The sequence below is a fragment of the Mangifera indica genome, chromosome 7 (genome assembly GCF_011075055.1).
Source record: "Mangifera indica cultivar Alphonso chromosome 7, CATAS_Mindica_2.1, whole genome shotgun sequence".
Taxonomy (NCBI): domain Eukaryota; kingdom Viridiplantae; phylum Streptophyta; class Magnoliopsida; order Sapindales; family Anacardiaceae; genus Mangifera; species Mangifera indica.
Window position 1 is genome coordinate 5,353,311 of NC_058143.1, and position 14,001 is coordinate 5,367,311.

The 14,001-nt window shown below is 33.7% G+C and overlaps 2 protein-coding genes across 2 annotated transcripts; one reads left to right on the forward strand and one right to left on the reverse strand.

The window, feature by feature from the left end:
• Window positions 1–1,316: 1,316 nt before the first annotated feature.
• Window positions 1,317–3,483, forward strand: LOC123221404 (fatty acyl-CoA reductase 2, chloroplastic-like). Its single transcript, XM_044644259.1, has 8 exons — window positions 1,317–1,443; window positions 1,523–1,626; window positions 1,733–1,932; window positions 2,019–2,121; window positions 2,173–2,273; window positions 2,484–2,562; window positions 2,758–2,912; window positions 3,315–3,483. Exons 1-8 carry the CDS (start codon window positions 1,317–1,319, stop codon window positions 3,481–3,483), a joined length of 1,038 nt encoding a protein of 345 aa, XP_044500194.1.
• Window positions 3,484–5,329: 1,846 nt separating this feature from the next.
• LOC123220732 lies at window positions 5,330–11,858 on the reverse strand. Its single transcript, XM_044643296.1, has 4 exons — window positions 10,344–11,858; window positions 8,732–8,993; window positions 6,540–6,717; window positions 5,330–6,109 (listed from the first exon to the last, which is right to left on the reverse strand). Exons 1-4 carry the CDS (start codon window positions 11,761–11,763, stop codon window positions 5,564–5,566), a joined length of 2,406 nt encoding a protein of 801 aa, XP_044499231.1. The 5' UTR covers window positions 11,764–11,858; the 3' UTR covers window positions 5,330–5,563.
• Window positions 11,859–14,001: the final 2,143 nt, after the last annotated feature.

The following is a 14,001-nucleotide window of genomic DNA, read 5'->3' on the forward strand; positions in this document are numbered from 1 at the left end:
AAAATTGTATAGATAATTTAAAAAAGGTTAATTAATTAATTATTTTAAATAATAAATACTAATTTATATATTAAGAATCATCATTAAGTGGTTGGATGATTTTTAAATTTTGGATAAGTAACACTAAATCACTTAATAGGACATTATTATTTATGTTTAAATTAATAATCTTACCATTTGGTAAGATTAGTCTTATTCCCACTCAAAGGACTTATTCCCACCCAAAGATTAGTCTTTTCTTAAGTTTCCACTCATTAATTTTGAAAAACTCAAATATCTATCTATTTATTAATTTTTACAGTTATTATCATAGGTAAAATCGTCATTTAGCAAAAAATTTAAAAAATTAAAATTTTATCATATTTCTCCTCTAAGTTTAAAAATAATAATTCACCCCCCAAAGTTTGAAAAATATCCATTTTTCCCTATGATTATTCCAATCATCACAACCAACGATTGGAGAGGCCAATAGTGACGTTCTCTCTCCATTTCGGTTAACAATCTATCTCAATTTTCAACCAAGAAGTGAGCCAAAGTGGGGAAGACGAAGAACCAGAAAGCATCGAACCTATATTATCATCAAAGTTTTGTGCTCTTGTCATGAGAACCATGACGAGTGGAAACAGATAAGGAGAACCAAAGCCAACCAAAACCATAACAACCAAAAATGGAGAAGGAGAACCAAAGCTGAATATCCACAAAGATAGATCGACACTCTCTGGTTCTTCATCTTGTTCACTTCGGCTCAGTTCTTGGCTGGAAAAAAAGATAAATAATCAACTGGGGGGATAGAGAAGTTGTCAGGGAGAGTAAACGTCATTTTTCAAACTTTGGGTGGGATGAAATTGTTAGATTTTTAAACCTAAAGAGGGGGAATGCAATAAATTTTAAATTTTTTTAAATATTTTTATTAAACTATGATTTTATCCCTGACCGTAACTATAAAAATTAACAAATAAGTGGATGTTTGGATTTTTTAAAGTTAACAGATAGGTGTATCTAAGAAGAATGTTGTATTGGCCAGTGTATGTTTCCCTGCCAACCAGCTTATTTATACACAAATTAATAATATGCAGACGCCGGTGAAATTACGACCTTTGCAAGTTGCAAGTTTTGGTGAAGCCCACTTCATTTAATTTTCCATTGTTGAAAAATTAATGCGCAAGGAAGCCTATGTATGTTTCCTTGCCACGGAACCAACCTATATTAGTGCTGAATTATATGTAAGAATTATCGTGCCTCCATTTTAACTTGCAAATAAAGATAGCTCTTCAGTCTCCTTACTGTCAGCATAAGCTCTTCTTTCATTTGAAGCCATGAGCTCTTTCTCCCTTCAAGCGCAGAATAAAATAGAGAAGACTTGTAAGAATGGCATTGGCATTCTTGAGTTTCTTCCTGGCAAGAATTATTTGGTTACAGGTGCCACTGGTTTCCTAGGCAAAGGTAAATTAGGCAATAAAATTACGTAGAATTTTGTATATAAGATTTGTTATATAAGATTCTATGTTTTTTTAATTTTCAGCCATAATTGAGAAGCTATTACGAGCAGCACCCAACGTTTCCCAGATTTATCTCTTGATCAAGGCAGAAAACGAAGAAGCTGCATTAGAAAGAATAAAAACTGAAGTAAATTCTACACAGATAACACAAAACTCTTTCAAAATATATGAATATATCTGTTTTCCTACTGTTTAGACTAACAAATTTACTATTTCTTTTTATAATGAATAAGATAATAGATTCAAATCTATTCGACTTGGTGAGATATATGCATGGGAAATCTTACCAAGATTTCATGTTAAGTAAGGTGGTTCCCATTCCCGGAAACATTGGCGAATCAAATCTTGGTATGAATCCTGATTTAATGATGGAAATAGCAAAAGAGGTAGACGTAATCATAAATTCAGCAGCCAATACGACATTCGATGAGAGGTTCCTCCTTATACTTTCTAATTGATTTTGGTGATATCTAAGTTCATTAATTTTACATATACTGATAGTTGGATTTCTCAACTTAGATTTGATGTAGCTGTAAGCATAAACACAAGAGGGCCATCTCGAGTACTTGATTTTGCAAAGAAGTGCAAGAAACTTTGTTGTTTCATACATATATATCAACTGGTAACTAAATCTTGCTTCTGAGTAGAAAACAATGAAGTAGTTTATTTATTAATTGATAAGAACAGAGAAGAAATCCCAGTTGCTATTGTCCGTCCAAGTGTTATTGAAAGCACTTTTAAAGAGCCTTACCCTGGATGGTTACAAGGGATCAGGTAATCCTTTCAAAATTTTTATTTTATTTATATGTAGTAGATTATACCTTACAACTTTCGTATTCAAATTTTTACTACATCCTTCCTATGATGTATATTTGATGACTCAGACCCAGACGATAGCATGCCAACTCAACATAAGATATGACCAGACATTGAGGATTGAAATTTTAGATAGTATTCAAGTTTTGTCTTGAATATGATCTTTAGAATGGCTGACCCATTCATTTTAGCTGACGGCAAAGGCTATCTTCCTGCCTTCATAAACCCTGAGGCAGTCATAGACATAGTAAGTATACGAATTCTTCTTATTATGTACTACTTCATATGACGAATATGAAGTAGGCTATACTTTTTCAATTATCTCGAAATTATCCTCTCTTAAGATTCGTCTTAGCAATAGTCTTCCCTTATGAATATGTACGTTAAGATAATCCTACAATCATATATTTTATTGTACTTATGAAATGAATTAATAATGCAGATTCCAGTTGATATGGTTGTGAATGCAATTATTTCTGCAATGGCAAAGCATGGAATTACTTGGAAACAAGAGCTTAACGTCTACCACATTACATCTTCAAGAGTAAACCCAGTGAAGCTGAAATTCATATTTGATATGTGTTTTGAACATTTCAAGTACTCTCCAATCAAAGACATGAAGGGCAAAGAAGTGGAAATTAAAAGAGTCAAATTTCTTAGCTCGTTGGAAGAAATCTTCTCACATATCTTAAAAGAAAGTATCCCAAAAAATGCGAATGTTTCTGTAGGACACGAAAGAAAATTATCCAAGGAAATAGAGCATATTATAGACATGATAAAGACTTATGAACCATATTTATATTCTCGATGGTAAGATTTCTTTTTAAACCTGAGCAAGCATATTTAGATAGTGTCAGATCTTTTAATTAAATTATTTCAAAAATTCACTTACAAGTTTAACCATACATGCATGTTATTTGATTTAAAGTATAAATCCAACAAATTATGAATTAGCCTTTATAATTAGTTGGTTTTTTTCTTGAATTTTTGTATATTTAGGTTTGAAAGCAGCGATACCTACAAATTGTGGGAAGCCATGTCTTTAGAAGAACAACTGAGTTTTGGATTTGACGTGCAGTGCTTGGATTGGAAGGACTATTTTTATAATATTCATATGCCAGGTCTAAGGAAATATGTAATGAAAAGTAAACTGAGGCCAAAATTGTGATATTTATATTGAAACCTGTCAAAGACAGCTCTTATGCGTTGGAATGCAAGGTGGAAACTAAATAATTTATGCAAAAGTTATTATAATAAGTTTAGAAATTTATGCAATTTCAGTTCAGTATTATCGTAGAAGTTGTTTTTAACTCTCAATTGCATGAGTCTTAAAGGAATACCATAATTTTCAACCTTTTCTACAGAATTTGGGTTTAAAAGAAAGCATTTAACCTTGCAAAATTCAAGAAGGCATGCAATATAGTCAAGGAAGAGGTAGAGGTTTCAATAAACCTAAAGTGATTTTCAAAGTCTGTGGGAAAATGGCCGTACAACACTACAATGTTATCATAGGTTCAATATTACTTATGTAGGAAATGGAGCTCAGATTGGAAATAGAGGAAATTTTCAATCACAATTTGAAACACGTGAAAATAGCACGCAAGCCAGTGTTAGTCAAGTGGGATTTTTTTTGCAATAATTCAATGACAAAACCTTTTGGCAGTCGATATCAATATTTGATAATGTTTATCTTCCTAAGAGTTTTGCTATGATATTTGGTGATAATTTTAAGGCGATCATGCAATATAGTTTACGACCAAAGAAGAATCTTTGATGAAAAAGTTGTCTTTTGTCATGAATGTCTACAACATCATGATGAAATGCGTGCTTACGTGGTTAGATTCGCAAACTCTATGAGTTCCTTTAGTCTAACACGGAAAATATTGAAAAACTCAAGGAACAGATTGATCATCTAGAAAGTATGTTGAATGAGATTCTTCGCCAGGATGAGAGGTTGGAAAAATTGGAAACTACCCTATGAGTTCCTTACGGGGTTAGAAAGTATGTTGAGAACCAAATTAGGGATCTGGCTTCAGAAGTCTTTCACGTTCTTGGCTTCATTTCCTAGACTATGACTTTTCCTTCTTCGGTCAAGGCTATGATGAACAGGCACAAGAATTTTCCCACATATACTTGGAAGATCAGTTGTCTTCTATTTTTATACACCATTTTTTGCGAGTCATTGTTAAAATTGTGAAATTGTTAACATGAGATGTGTTTTTGCCCTCATTCTATCATCAAACTATTTATACGATTTATCATCATCAAACTATTTTTATTTTCCTCCTTTTCCATGCCTTCTTTTATCTGCCTTAAGTAAAAGTTTATGGAAGAAAAGATTATAGTGTACAATTATTCAATCATCACTAGGCATACTTGCACGCATTAATCCACCATTTAACAATACCTTGGAACACATTCACAATCAAACCGCGTAATCAAAGTGTAAGTCACATATCAATCCTTCCTCAATAAAACAATCCAGCAACTCTTCAATCACAACATTCATATACCAGTAAAAACAAGCAAAATTTCGCAGTGGAAAGAATCCTCAATCCACTGAAATTGCAATCATAGGCCACGGAAGAGAATCTCCTACTTCCCTATTTCCCAATAATCGCAGGTCTAGTGTTGATCAACAGCCCCCCTTCTCTATTTTTCGGCAGTTGATTTGCTCACCAGAAACGTCCGTCGCACTAGCCACTGCAAAACCTGCCAGTCACTCTTTTAATCTCTCCTTTACTAGGGTTTCGTTGCTCTCATTTTGGAGATAACAAATATCCCGAAGTCAGCACAATATATCTTTCTAAAATTGCTAACACGAAACACCATACATCTGCCTACCCTACACACAGTCGTATGCCACTTAATTTAAAACTAATGTAAGGCTATCTATCTCAACTAACGTGACAACCAACACACAGGTATAATCATCTCATGCACACCTACCCCCCACCTAAAATCCACAATTTAACATTTAATTCATAAACTTTTTTAAACATCAACAACAATCAAGAAAATAATCGTAACGTCCTTTAAACATACCTTTGTTACAATTAATAATTACACTATTGATAATTTTAAAAAAAATAATCTTCAACCCAAATCACCAATAGTTCAAAGTGTCCCAAGAACACAAGCAGCAAGTGGAGAGACTCAACCAAAATTCTCATGGATTTCGCTTACAATCTGAGGAAAATATGTAATATATAGAAAAAGTTTCATTGCCTACAGTCATGAATGAATCTTCAATCTTCAGCTTGCCCAAAATATCGGCCAGAAATTGTGGCCAAGATATTCAGCATTACAACTTCATCATCCAGTTCGGACTTCCCAGCTCGCAGACTGGCACATTTCCGGAGAAGACTCCGGAGAGCAGCAGAAGTGTCAGCATCAAGCGGAATATCCACTGCTGCACACAATGAATATAGCCACACACTATCAGTCCAGGACAATGCACTCAATGACTCTATAGACACTATGCGTTTTCTCAGCATTGATACTCGCGCTACCGAATCCATCTTCAGAATTGCAGACAATGTAGGGAGGTTGATAGAATCATCACTCTGAGAAGTTATAGGATTTTGATGGCACGGAGAAATTTCATCTTCCTCAGATTTTAACATAGATCGCTCGACAGCAGTAATTTCATGGCTGAAACTATCAACAGACTGACAGGAAAGAAGTTCGTCAGTTTCAGAGAGCTGACAGGATTCATTCTTCTGGTGAAAAACAATCATCTCTTGCAGTTTACCAGCAAGTTGAGAGCCTGGATTCTCAATAGCTGACACAACCTGATATTAAAATGAAAAATTCGGATAAGTATAGTGTTCTGCATTCTCCCATTAGACAAGGAAACCAACCTCAGCTTTTTCTCTCTCAAATTTTTTTTCAAAGTAAAAAGTGTTTTGAAAAATTATCTAGAATAAAGAATTCTATGGTATTTTTCTTTACCTCATTCACTCAAGAACCAACCTGAACCTTGTCGGTTTCTTCAAATAGCATTTTTTAGACAAAAAATCATTACTCAAAGAAAGGGAAGAGAATGTGTTAAAAATAGTCATTGTCTTTTAGGCATATTTTGTATATCAATAATAGACTTCACCATAACTAGCCAGCAGAGCTGCTGTCATTTTTTAATCAAATTCCTTCAATGTTGTAAAGCAAATCATTTGCAATCCGCAAATAACATAACACGTATAAATTGGTGCCAAGGAAACATACCTGTCGTAGATTTGAAAAGTCAGCAAGAAACAAATCCTCCCATTCTTTCAAAGGCATTAAATGTTCTGGACAGCATGGGATATCAGGAATCTGGGGCATATAAACACTCTGTTCTTTAGAAGGCTTGCTTCGATCACGCTTTGCCACCTTCACTTTTGGAATGTGAGCAGCTTCCCACCTGAGAATCCGAAAGAAATTGGCAAACTTCGAACAAAAAAACAAAAGCAACAATAAAAGATCATATTGCACAGCCACTAGTTCTAAACCTTAAAATGCATCATACATGTTTCAATTTAATCTTGAAATAAAATAAGAAAAACAATCAAACAGGCCAAACATTGATTTTCAGTACATAAACAAGTTCAATAACGGTCACACCATTCCAGATCAGCTTATTTGGAATCGGTTGTATAAAAAGCTCTTAATCTTTTTGCCTTTTTAGTTACATATGAAAGCATCCTAACCCCTCAGCGGCATCTTGCTTGGAAAAAACTACCCGTTTGGAAGTGCAATGGCTACGGCAATATGTGATCTTCAGAATTGAAAGAAAACCCAAAATATGATTGTGCCTAAGTGGTCATATATACACAGAAGATTACTTGTTTTTATTTATCTTCTGTCTTGTTTTCATTCTATCAGCTAACCAATTCAGAGCTTTGGGTCCCTGTATGCTTTTTTGACCATCAAAGACAAGAAGAAAATTGAAGTTCCAACAAGCATTGATGATTCAATGTTACAACTTTGTTTCAATTTCCAAAGTCATGTTTGTGACAAACTCAAAACTCAAGTCCTAATTTTCAACCCATATGTCATCTTTCAAAAATGAAAATTTCTCTGATACAAAAATATAACATCTCTGTTGGCCCGAATGTTGTATTCCAAGAGTTATCAACCGGTGCATATCATATTGTGAAACAAGCACAATCACATTAGAAAGGATTCCAGCATAGCATTGAATATGACAACCTTTGTTAGAAGCTAGGGCTTTCAGGGACATTTCCTAATTTTAGAGGATTAAGGTTTAGCATATAAAGGAAGGTTGTAAAAGGGGAGAAAACATTGCGACTCCAACAAGGAAGTATGTAATTCATTGCTGAAAAAGTGCAAATCAACAGCGGGAAGATGAACAATCCCAATGGAAGCTTAGGTGGAGCAAATCCACCGAAGGGAAGTCAAATTAGCCTGGTTGGAAGCCGAGAGAGATGGAAAGGCACTGAAATGGGTATGAGGAGACGGATAGGCACCTAAGAATGGAGAAGCCCAAAGAAAGCCTGACGGAAGTTGGAAAGCTACAAGCTAAGTAGATCGGCATGGAAAGGACCAATCAAAGCTGGAACGGTGCAATCAGCAATGGAAGGTGAAGGTGCAAGCTAATGCTAAGAAAGTCACCGAAAGGGCTAGGGATGATGGTCGGAAGAGGAAGATAAAAAAAATAAGGAGGATTCAGAGGAAGACACAATGAGGAAGAGAAACGAAGAAAAAAATAAATATTATATCCTATAACTAACAGTTGAAAAAAAAAAAAGAGAGAAATTTTGATTTAAAAAAATATATTAAATTCTAGACAGTTGGTGATTGAAAAAAAAATGGAAAAAAAATCCAACAAAAAGAAAAGGAAAAAATCAAAAACAAAAAATCAAAAACAAAAATTAAAAAACAAATTCCAATTTTTCCCACATTAAGGGCAAGATGATTGTCAAAGGAATTGGTAAAATTAGTAACCAGGGTTTTTGGGGATACAAGTTATAATTTGAGAGGGTAAGGTTCAGTATATAAAGAGTAGTTTTAGGGTTGTAAAATGGAAAAGAATATTGTTTTGGGAAGCCTTAGGGCAGATAAGGGAGGTTTACAACGCCTCAAATGGCCAAAATTGGGCAACCTTGACTCCTTGAATTGTCAATTTATCCACTGTAATTACCCCTTTATCAATAAAATTATTTTTGTTTGTTTATTTGTTGTGTTGATTGGTGTTTTGGGGAAAAGTTTGGCTGGGTATCTAACAGCCTTCTACCAAATCACAAGAATTACAAGCTATTCTTCTGTTCAATCACTAGCTGAAAAGGGGCTTAGTCTCCGAAGGATAATCTACAAATAGAAGATTAAATAAAGAAAGCATTGATAACCTAGATATTTTGGGAAGAGAAGAATAATAGCATTTTGAGAAGGAATTACGTAAGGATTTAGAATGCTACCTGACACGCCGAAGATATTCTAATCCATCTTCTGGAGGTCCAGAATCAAAATCAGGCTCACCTTCAACCAAAAATGCAGGTCTCTGAATGCTAGAATAGTCTTCGTCACTGTCAGAATCTTCACTGCACTCTCCTTGTTGAACCATACATGAACCTTCACCCTCAGTAATGGTACTAAAACCAGCATTCAGGTTATCCCCATTTGCACCGCACTCGTCTGTGTATACTGATTCATTATCCACATTTGGTGAACACTCTTCCCCTGAGAATAATGGAAAATTTAGAAGCAATTGTGAAATTCTAAAAAAAACTAGGAAGTTCAAACCACAGATAGATCAAACATCAACTCAACTAAGAGTGCTAGATACAAGAATCAATTTTTATTCATGTGACATTCAAAAGTAGATTTCATATACGAGTGTCATCAATACATTTTTCCAGTTGCAAATGAATGTAATGTATTATCATCCATAACACCAACACATTTTCCCAAAAAATCTAGACTAATCGACAGAAAGATTTTCTATGTACAACACTGTACAAAATTTGTACACAAGACAGCTATCATATGCTAAGTACACAGATAAGAGACTTTGAAAATGTTGCACATAATAATTTTGCAGGTTGCTCTAGGCCACTCTTCAATGCACAAAGATATTGAAATGGTTCCCTCTTCCCCTTGCAGCAACCACACCTGTGACAACAGAAATTATCCCATCAAATTGACACAAGAAGAGCTAGCCCAATACAAAGAAGGGACAGAGGAAAACCATTCAAAATGGTCTATGGACTCCAAAAGCAAAAAGAAGAAGAAGAAGAAACTAAAGGAAAAAGTCATAGAAAAACTACCATTCCAGTGCTATAAAATAGCAAATCATAACAATATACAATAATTATGAACAAAGATCTTAGTTCAAACAAAGTAAACGGAAGGGAGAAATTTAAAAAAAAAAATTCTGCAAAGATGCACTTATAAAAATTACAGCTTTCTTTAAAGCAACAGCCCAAAATTGATTTTCAAAAAAACATTTTTTTTTTGGAGAGAATTTTCAAAAAAACATCTTCATTGATAAGTTTAAACTACCAGAAAAGCAACCCAAAAGTTTAGAAAACTATCTGGTTTCCATTCCTGACAAACGCAAAATGTACAAATTGCTAGGAATGGTAAATTGCATCCTTAGCATTTGCTGAATATCAATGCAGTCTGTCTTGGCAACAATGCCATCCAAAGCTGCCTCAAGTGTTCCTCTAAAGTAAGCTTTCAGTGAAAACTACTCCCCACTTGAAGAAACTGTTATCTAAATAAGATTAGCTCCAATCCCCTTTCATACTAAAGCTCAGTTGTTTCAATTTAGGCATTAAAGAGAACAAAATCATAAACAAAATGCCACCAAAAGAAATAAATTTAATAATATATGCTAGTTCATAACATTAAACCATCAATTCAGAAAGTACACTAAATTATCATCATAATCAGCAATTGTAGATCAAATATATTTTAGATACATAAAATAATGCTATAGAAAAACAACAGTGGCATGTCTTTACACAATGGTAACAGGTAGTGCTTAAGATACTCGGAAAATAAAAATTAGCAGATAATGAAAGCTACCAAGAATCCCATCTGCCTCTGGCTTCCTGGAAAGGTTCTGCCGAGGATCAAAATTCAAGAGAATGTGCTTCTGTTGCTTGGAGCTAGCCAGGTCATCATACTCAGTCATGACCACAGGTCCAAGTCCAGTGTATATGTCCCTCCACATTTTTCGCTGTTCAGCAATGCTAACAAACCTCAAAGCCTCCATCTCCTTCCTGGAGTACATAATTTTTTCCTGTTTTCCATTCTTTAAACCACCATTATGATCATCCAAATTACCAGTTAAATTCTTGACCTTTTCACTAATCTCCAAAGCCTTTTTCACATCTTTAGCCTTCCTTCTCAATCTTCTCGCCTTCTTTCCATCCACTTCTTGCTCCTTTTCCCCTTTGTTCATGTTCCTCTCTATCATTTTAGGTACCCTAACAGTTTCAATCAATGCTGTATCAACGACTTCAATCTTGAGAGAAGGCCTACCACTCACATCACTTACACTTGCACTATCAATCTTCACACCATTATTTTGCCCTAGTTTGTAAGCTTCTTGACTTGCCAGACATGAAACTTCCAGTTCAGCCAATAACTGCTTTTTCTTGGCCTCCAACAAAGCCTCGGATTTCTTTTCTTTTCCATCTTCATAGTCACCTTCCAAAACAGAACTCATCTCAACTTTAACCTCAGAGCCCTTCTCTTCATTGAACTTATCACATTCTTTAACTCCAGGACAACACACATGAAGTTTCACAGAATCTTTCCAAGTCCTTTCAAAATCAGCGACACAACCCACTTCGCTATTCCCTGTTTCTTCAACTTCCATACCAGAAGTTTGCATCTTTCCATCAAAAACCACCCCGTTGCCTTCACATCCAGAAAATTCAGAAACTATCTCACCTCCAACGTCAGGCTCCTTCTTTTCATTGACTTCATTACATTCTTGAATTCCAGAGGAACCCACTTCAAGTTTCACAGAATCTTTCAGACTCTTTTCAAAATCAGCAACACAGCCCATTTCACTATTCTCTGATTCTTCAACTTCCACACCAAAAGCTTTCACTTTTTTCTCACAAACCGCCCACTTTTCTTCCAAACTGGAGAACCCAGAAACTAAATCACAAGAAGTGACCTTATCGTCAATACAGCCCAACAATTCTTCACTAAGTTCATGCTTTTCTTCAGTAAAGTCAATACCACTCTCACATTCATCTTTACGACAAAAACATGCCTCCTTCTTGAAGCAACTGCAACCCGCCTCCATGGTTAAAGAGTCTTCTTGTCTTGGGGGTAAAGAAGTATCATCAGAGTACTGCACTGATTCTTGTGGGGCAACAGAAGAGAGAGAAGCGACCTGTTCTTGCTCTTCTCGTAACTGCAAAGTGGTGGTTTCTTGTTGAAATTGAGTGATTATTGGTTTGAAGGCAGAGTGTTTCTCATCAGCCATCTCTAATTCGGTATCGAAAGAAAACTGTTTGGTGAGACCGGGAGAAAGCACAGAGCATAAAACCCTTGTGAAAGCGAGAAACTAAGTCAAGAGCGCAGTAGAAAGTCGCTATGGGGCTAAAGTGAAACATCACAATCTTTAAGGGGCCTTTCATCTTATGGAAAACCCTGAGGAAAATTTAGCAAAACAAACGAACCACAAAACAAAAGAGAGTGATGGTCTTGATCACTTTTTGACCTTTTCTTAATTAAGGGTTAAAGGCATTTAAGTCTTTTTATAATTGAATTTACGTATAATCCACGTAATTAGAATTTCCTTTTTTTTTCATTTTAAAATGCAAAAATTTATTAAGAATTTAGATAAATATTTTAAAAAGAAAATTTTTGAATGCAATTTTAAAACCATTATGGGGTAATTTTTTTTTTGTTTTAAAATGAGGAATCCCGTCCAAACAGGACAAACTTTAAGTTTAGTGATTGATCACACAATTATTAAATCAGATAAATAAAAAGTTTACTCTTAATATATTATTAAAAAAGATTTAAATTTATACTCTCTTATATATGAAGTTACCTCTCTTATCACTTAAACTATTTATTTGAGGGTTATTATAGAGTGATATTATATACACTTCTTTTTTTTCAAAAACATTTAATTAAATACTGATATATAATCATTGATACCCAAATTCACGTAAGTTATTCTTTTTACCACTACATTTTATCTAACTAAATATCGTTTTTAAATGAACTTGAGAATTATAGACTACCTCTAATATGTTCAACATCATTCAGAAAAAATTTACACTCTTAATGGACCCTCAAAGTTTCAAAATTGTGTTGAATATCCTTTGAATATTATATGCATTTATAATAAGTACCAATAATAAAGTATTATCATATGATTTAATATTATTTTATTTATAATTCAAAATCACATAATAATATAATGATATATGATTATTGATACCCATATTAATGCCCATTGTAAATGCAATAATGCATCATTATTGATATTTATATTGTTATTCATTATAATTACACATAAATTTAAGATAATAATAATTGAGTAAAGTGATAACTTTTGGTCCTAAAAGATAAGAGTAAAATAGAAGTATAAGAGTAAAATAGAAACTTTAGTGTGATTTGCAAAAGGGCAATGTGATGATAGGGTTAGGGGCAAATTGGTCATTTGATAACATAATGGATATCTTTATTATGATTTTCAAACTTTTTTGTAAAGGATGATAATTTGAAGGCCAAAGGAATTATTCCCACCCAAAGTTTAGTATACTACTAACCTCCCATCGTTAAGTTATGAAAACTTAAATATTCATCCATTAATTTATAAAATTAACAAAAATTTGTTAATTTAAAAGGTATAATTATCATTTAATATTTAATATTAAAAAAAGATAAAATTTTGCCTTTCCCAAAAAGAAAAGGATAAAAACTAATAATTTTTCTAAACCTAGGTTTTGAAAACTTTACTTCCGTTAATTTTTTTCCTTCCTCCTTCAATAATATTCTTTATCATTAGTAAACTTTGGCTTTCCACCCATCTTCTTCAACACTGTCTCCCTCGATGATCTCTTTGAATAATGACGATTGAAGAATTGTCAAATCGAAGCATGAATTGTACATTTCATTGACCATCCATACCATTTGTCTTTGTCAACTCCCAAGTCATGAACGTCCAAAGCATTCAATTCATCCATTGTCGTTCAAAACTCTATCTTATTCCAAAAATAACTTTTTTATTTATATTTCTAGTATCCATTATGCTTCTTTATTTTGAATGCAATGCTCAAAGATTATAATTGGGAAAAAAATGCTGGAAACATATAGGACTTTTTTATGCCGTACTTAGTAATTTTAATAAGAGAAAAAAATTATAATTAAATCTTTAAATTGCAAATTGTATAGCTTTTAATGCAAAGAATCGACGAGTGCTTGGGCTTTTCTAGCAGAAATTAATTAATAAAATCATATTAATCAATCATAAAACCATTTAACATATGGAATAAAACTTATATGCCAAGAATGAACATAACATAATTAATGTTGGATCAAGCTCAGCATAATTCCTCGCACAAACTAGTTAAAGTATGCAATACTCAGAAACAAACCCTAAGGCTCTATCATCGAGCCATTGACGAACAACAAGAGATTCTTATATCATTGAGTTCGATTCTCATTTAAAAAGAAGTTAGCAAAACATGGAATGACTCAGAACACA

Excerpts from the sequence above, each read along its gene's own strand:
- LOC123221404 (XM_044644259.1), top strand. The coding sequence starts at position 1,317 with ATGAGCTCTTTCTCCCTTCAAGCGCAGAATAAAATAGAGAAGACTTGT. Across the intron at positions 1,627-1,732 it reads TAGAAAGAATAAAAACTGAA|ATAATAGATTCAAATCTATT; the intron begins GTAAATTCTACA and ends ATAATGAATAAG. Across the intron at positions 2,913-3,314 it reads ATGTGTTTTGAACATTTCAA|GTTTGAAAGCAGCGATACCT; the intron begins GTACTCTCCAAT and ends TTGTATATTTAG.
- LOC123220732 (XM_044643296.1), bottom strand. The coding sequence starts at position 11,763 with ATGGCTGATGAGAAACACTCTGCCTTCAAACCAATAATCACTCAATTT. Across the intron at positions 6,718-8,731 it reads GAATATCTTCGGCGTGTCAG|GTGGGAAGCTGCTCACATTC; the intron begins GTAGCATTCTAA and ends TCGGATTCTCAG. Across the intron at positions 6,110-6,539 it reads ACTTTTCAAATCTACGACAG|GTTGTGTCAGCTATTGAGAA; the intron begins GTATGTTTCCTT and ends TTTTAATATCAG.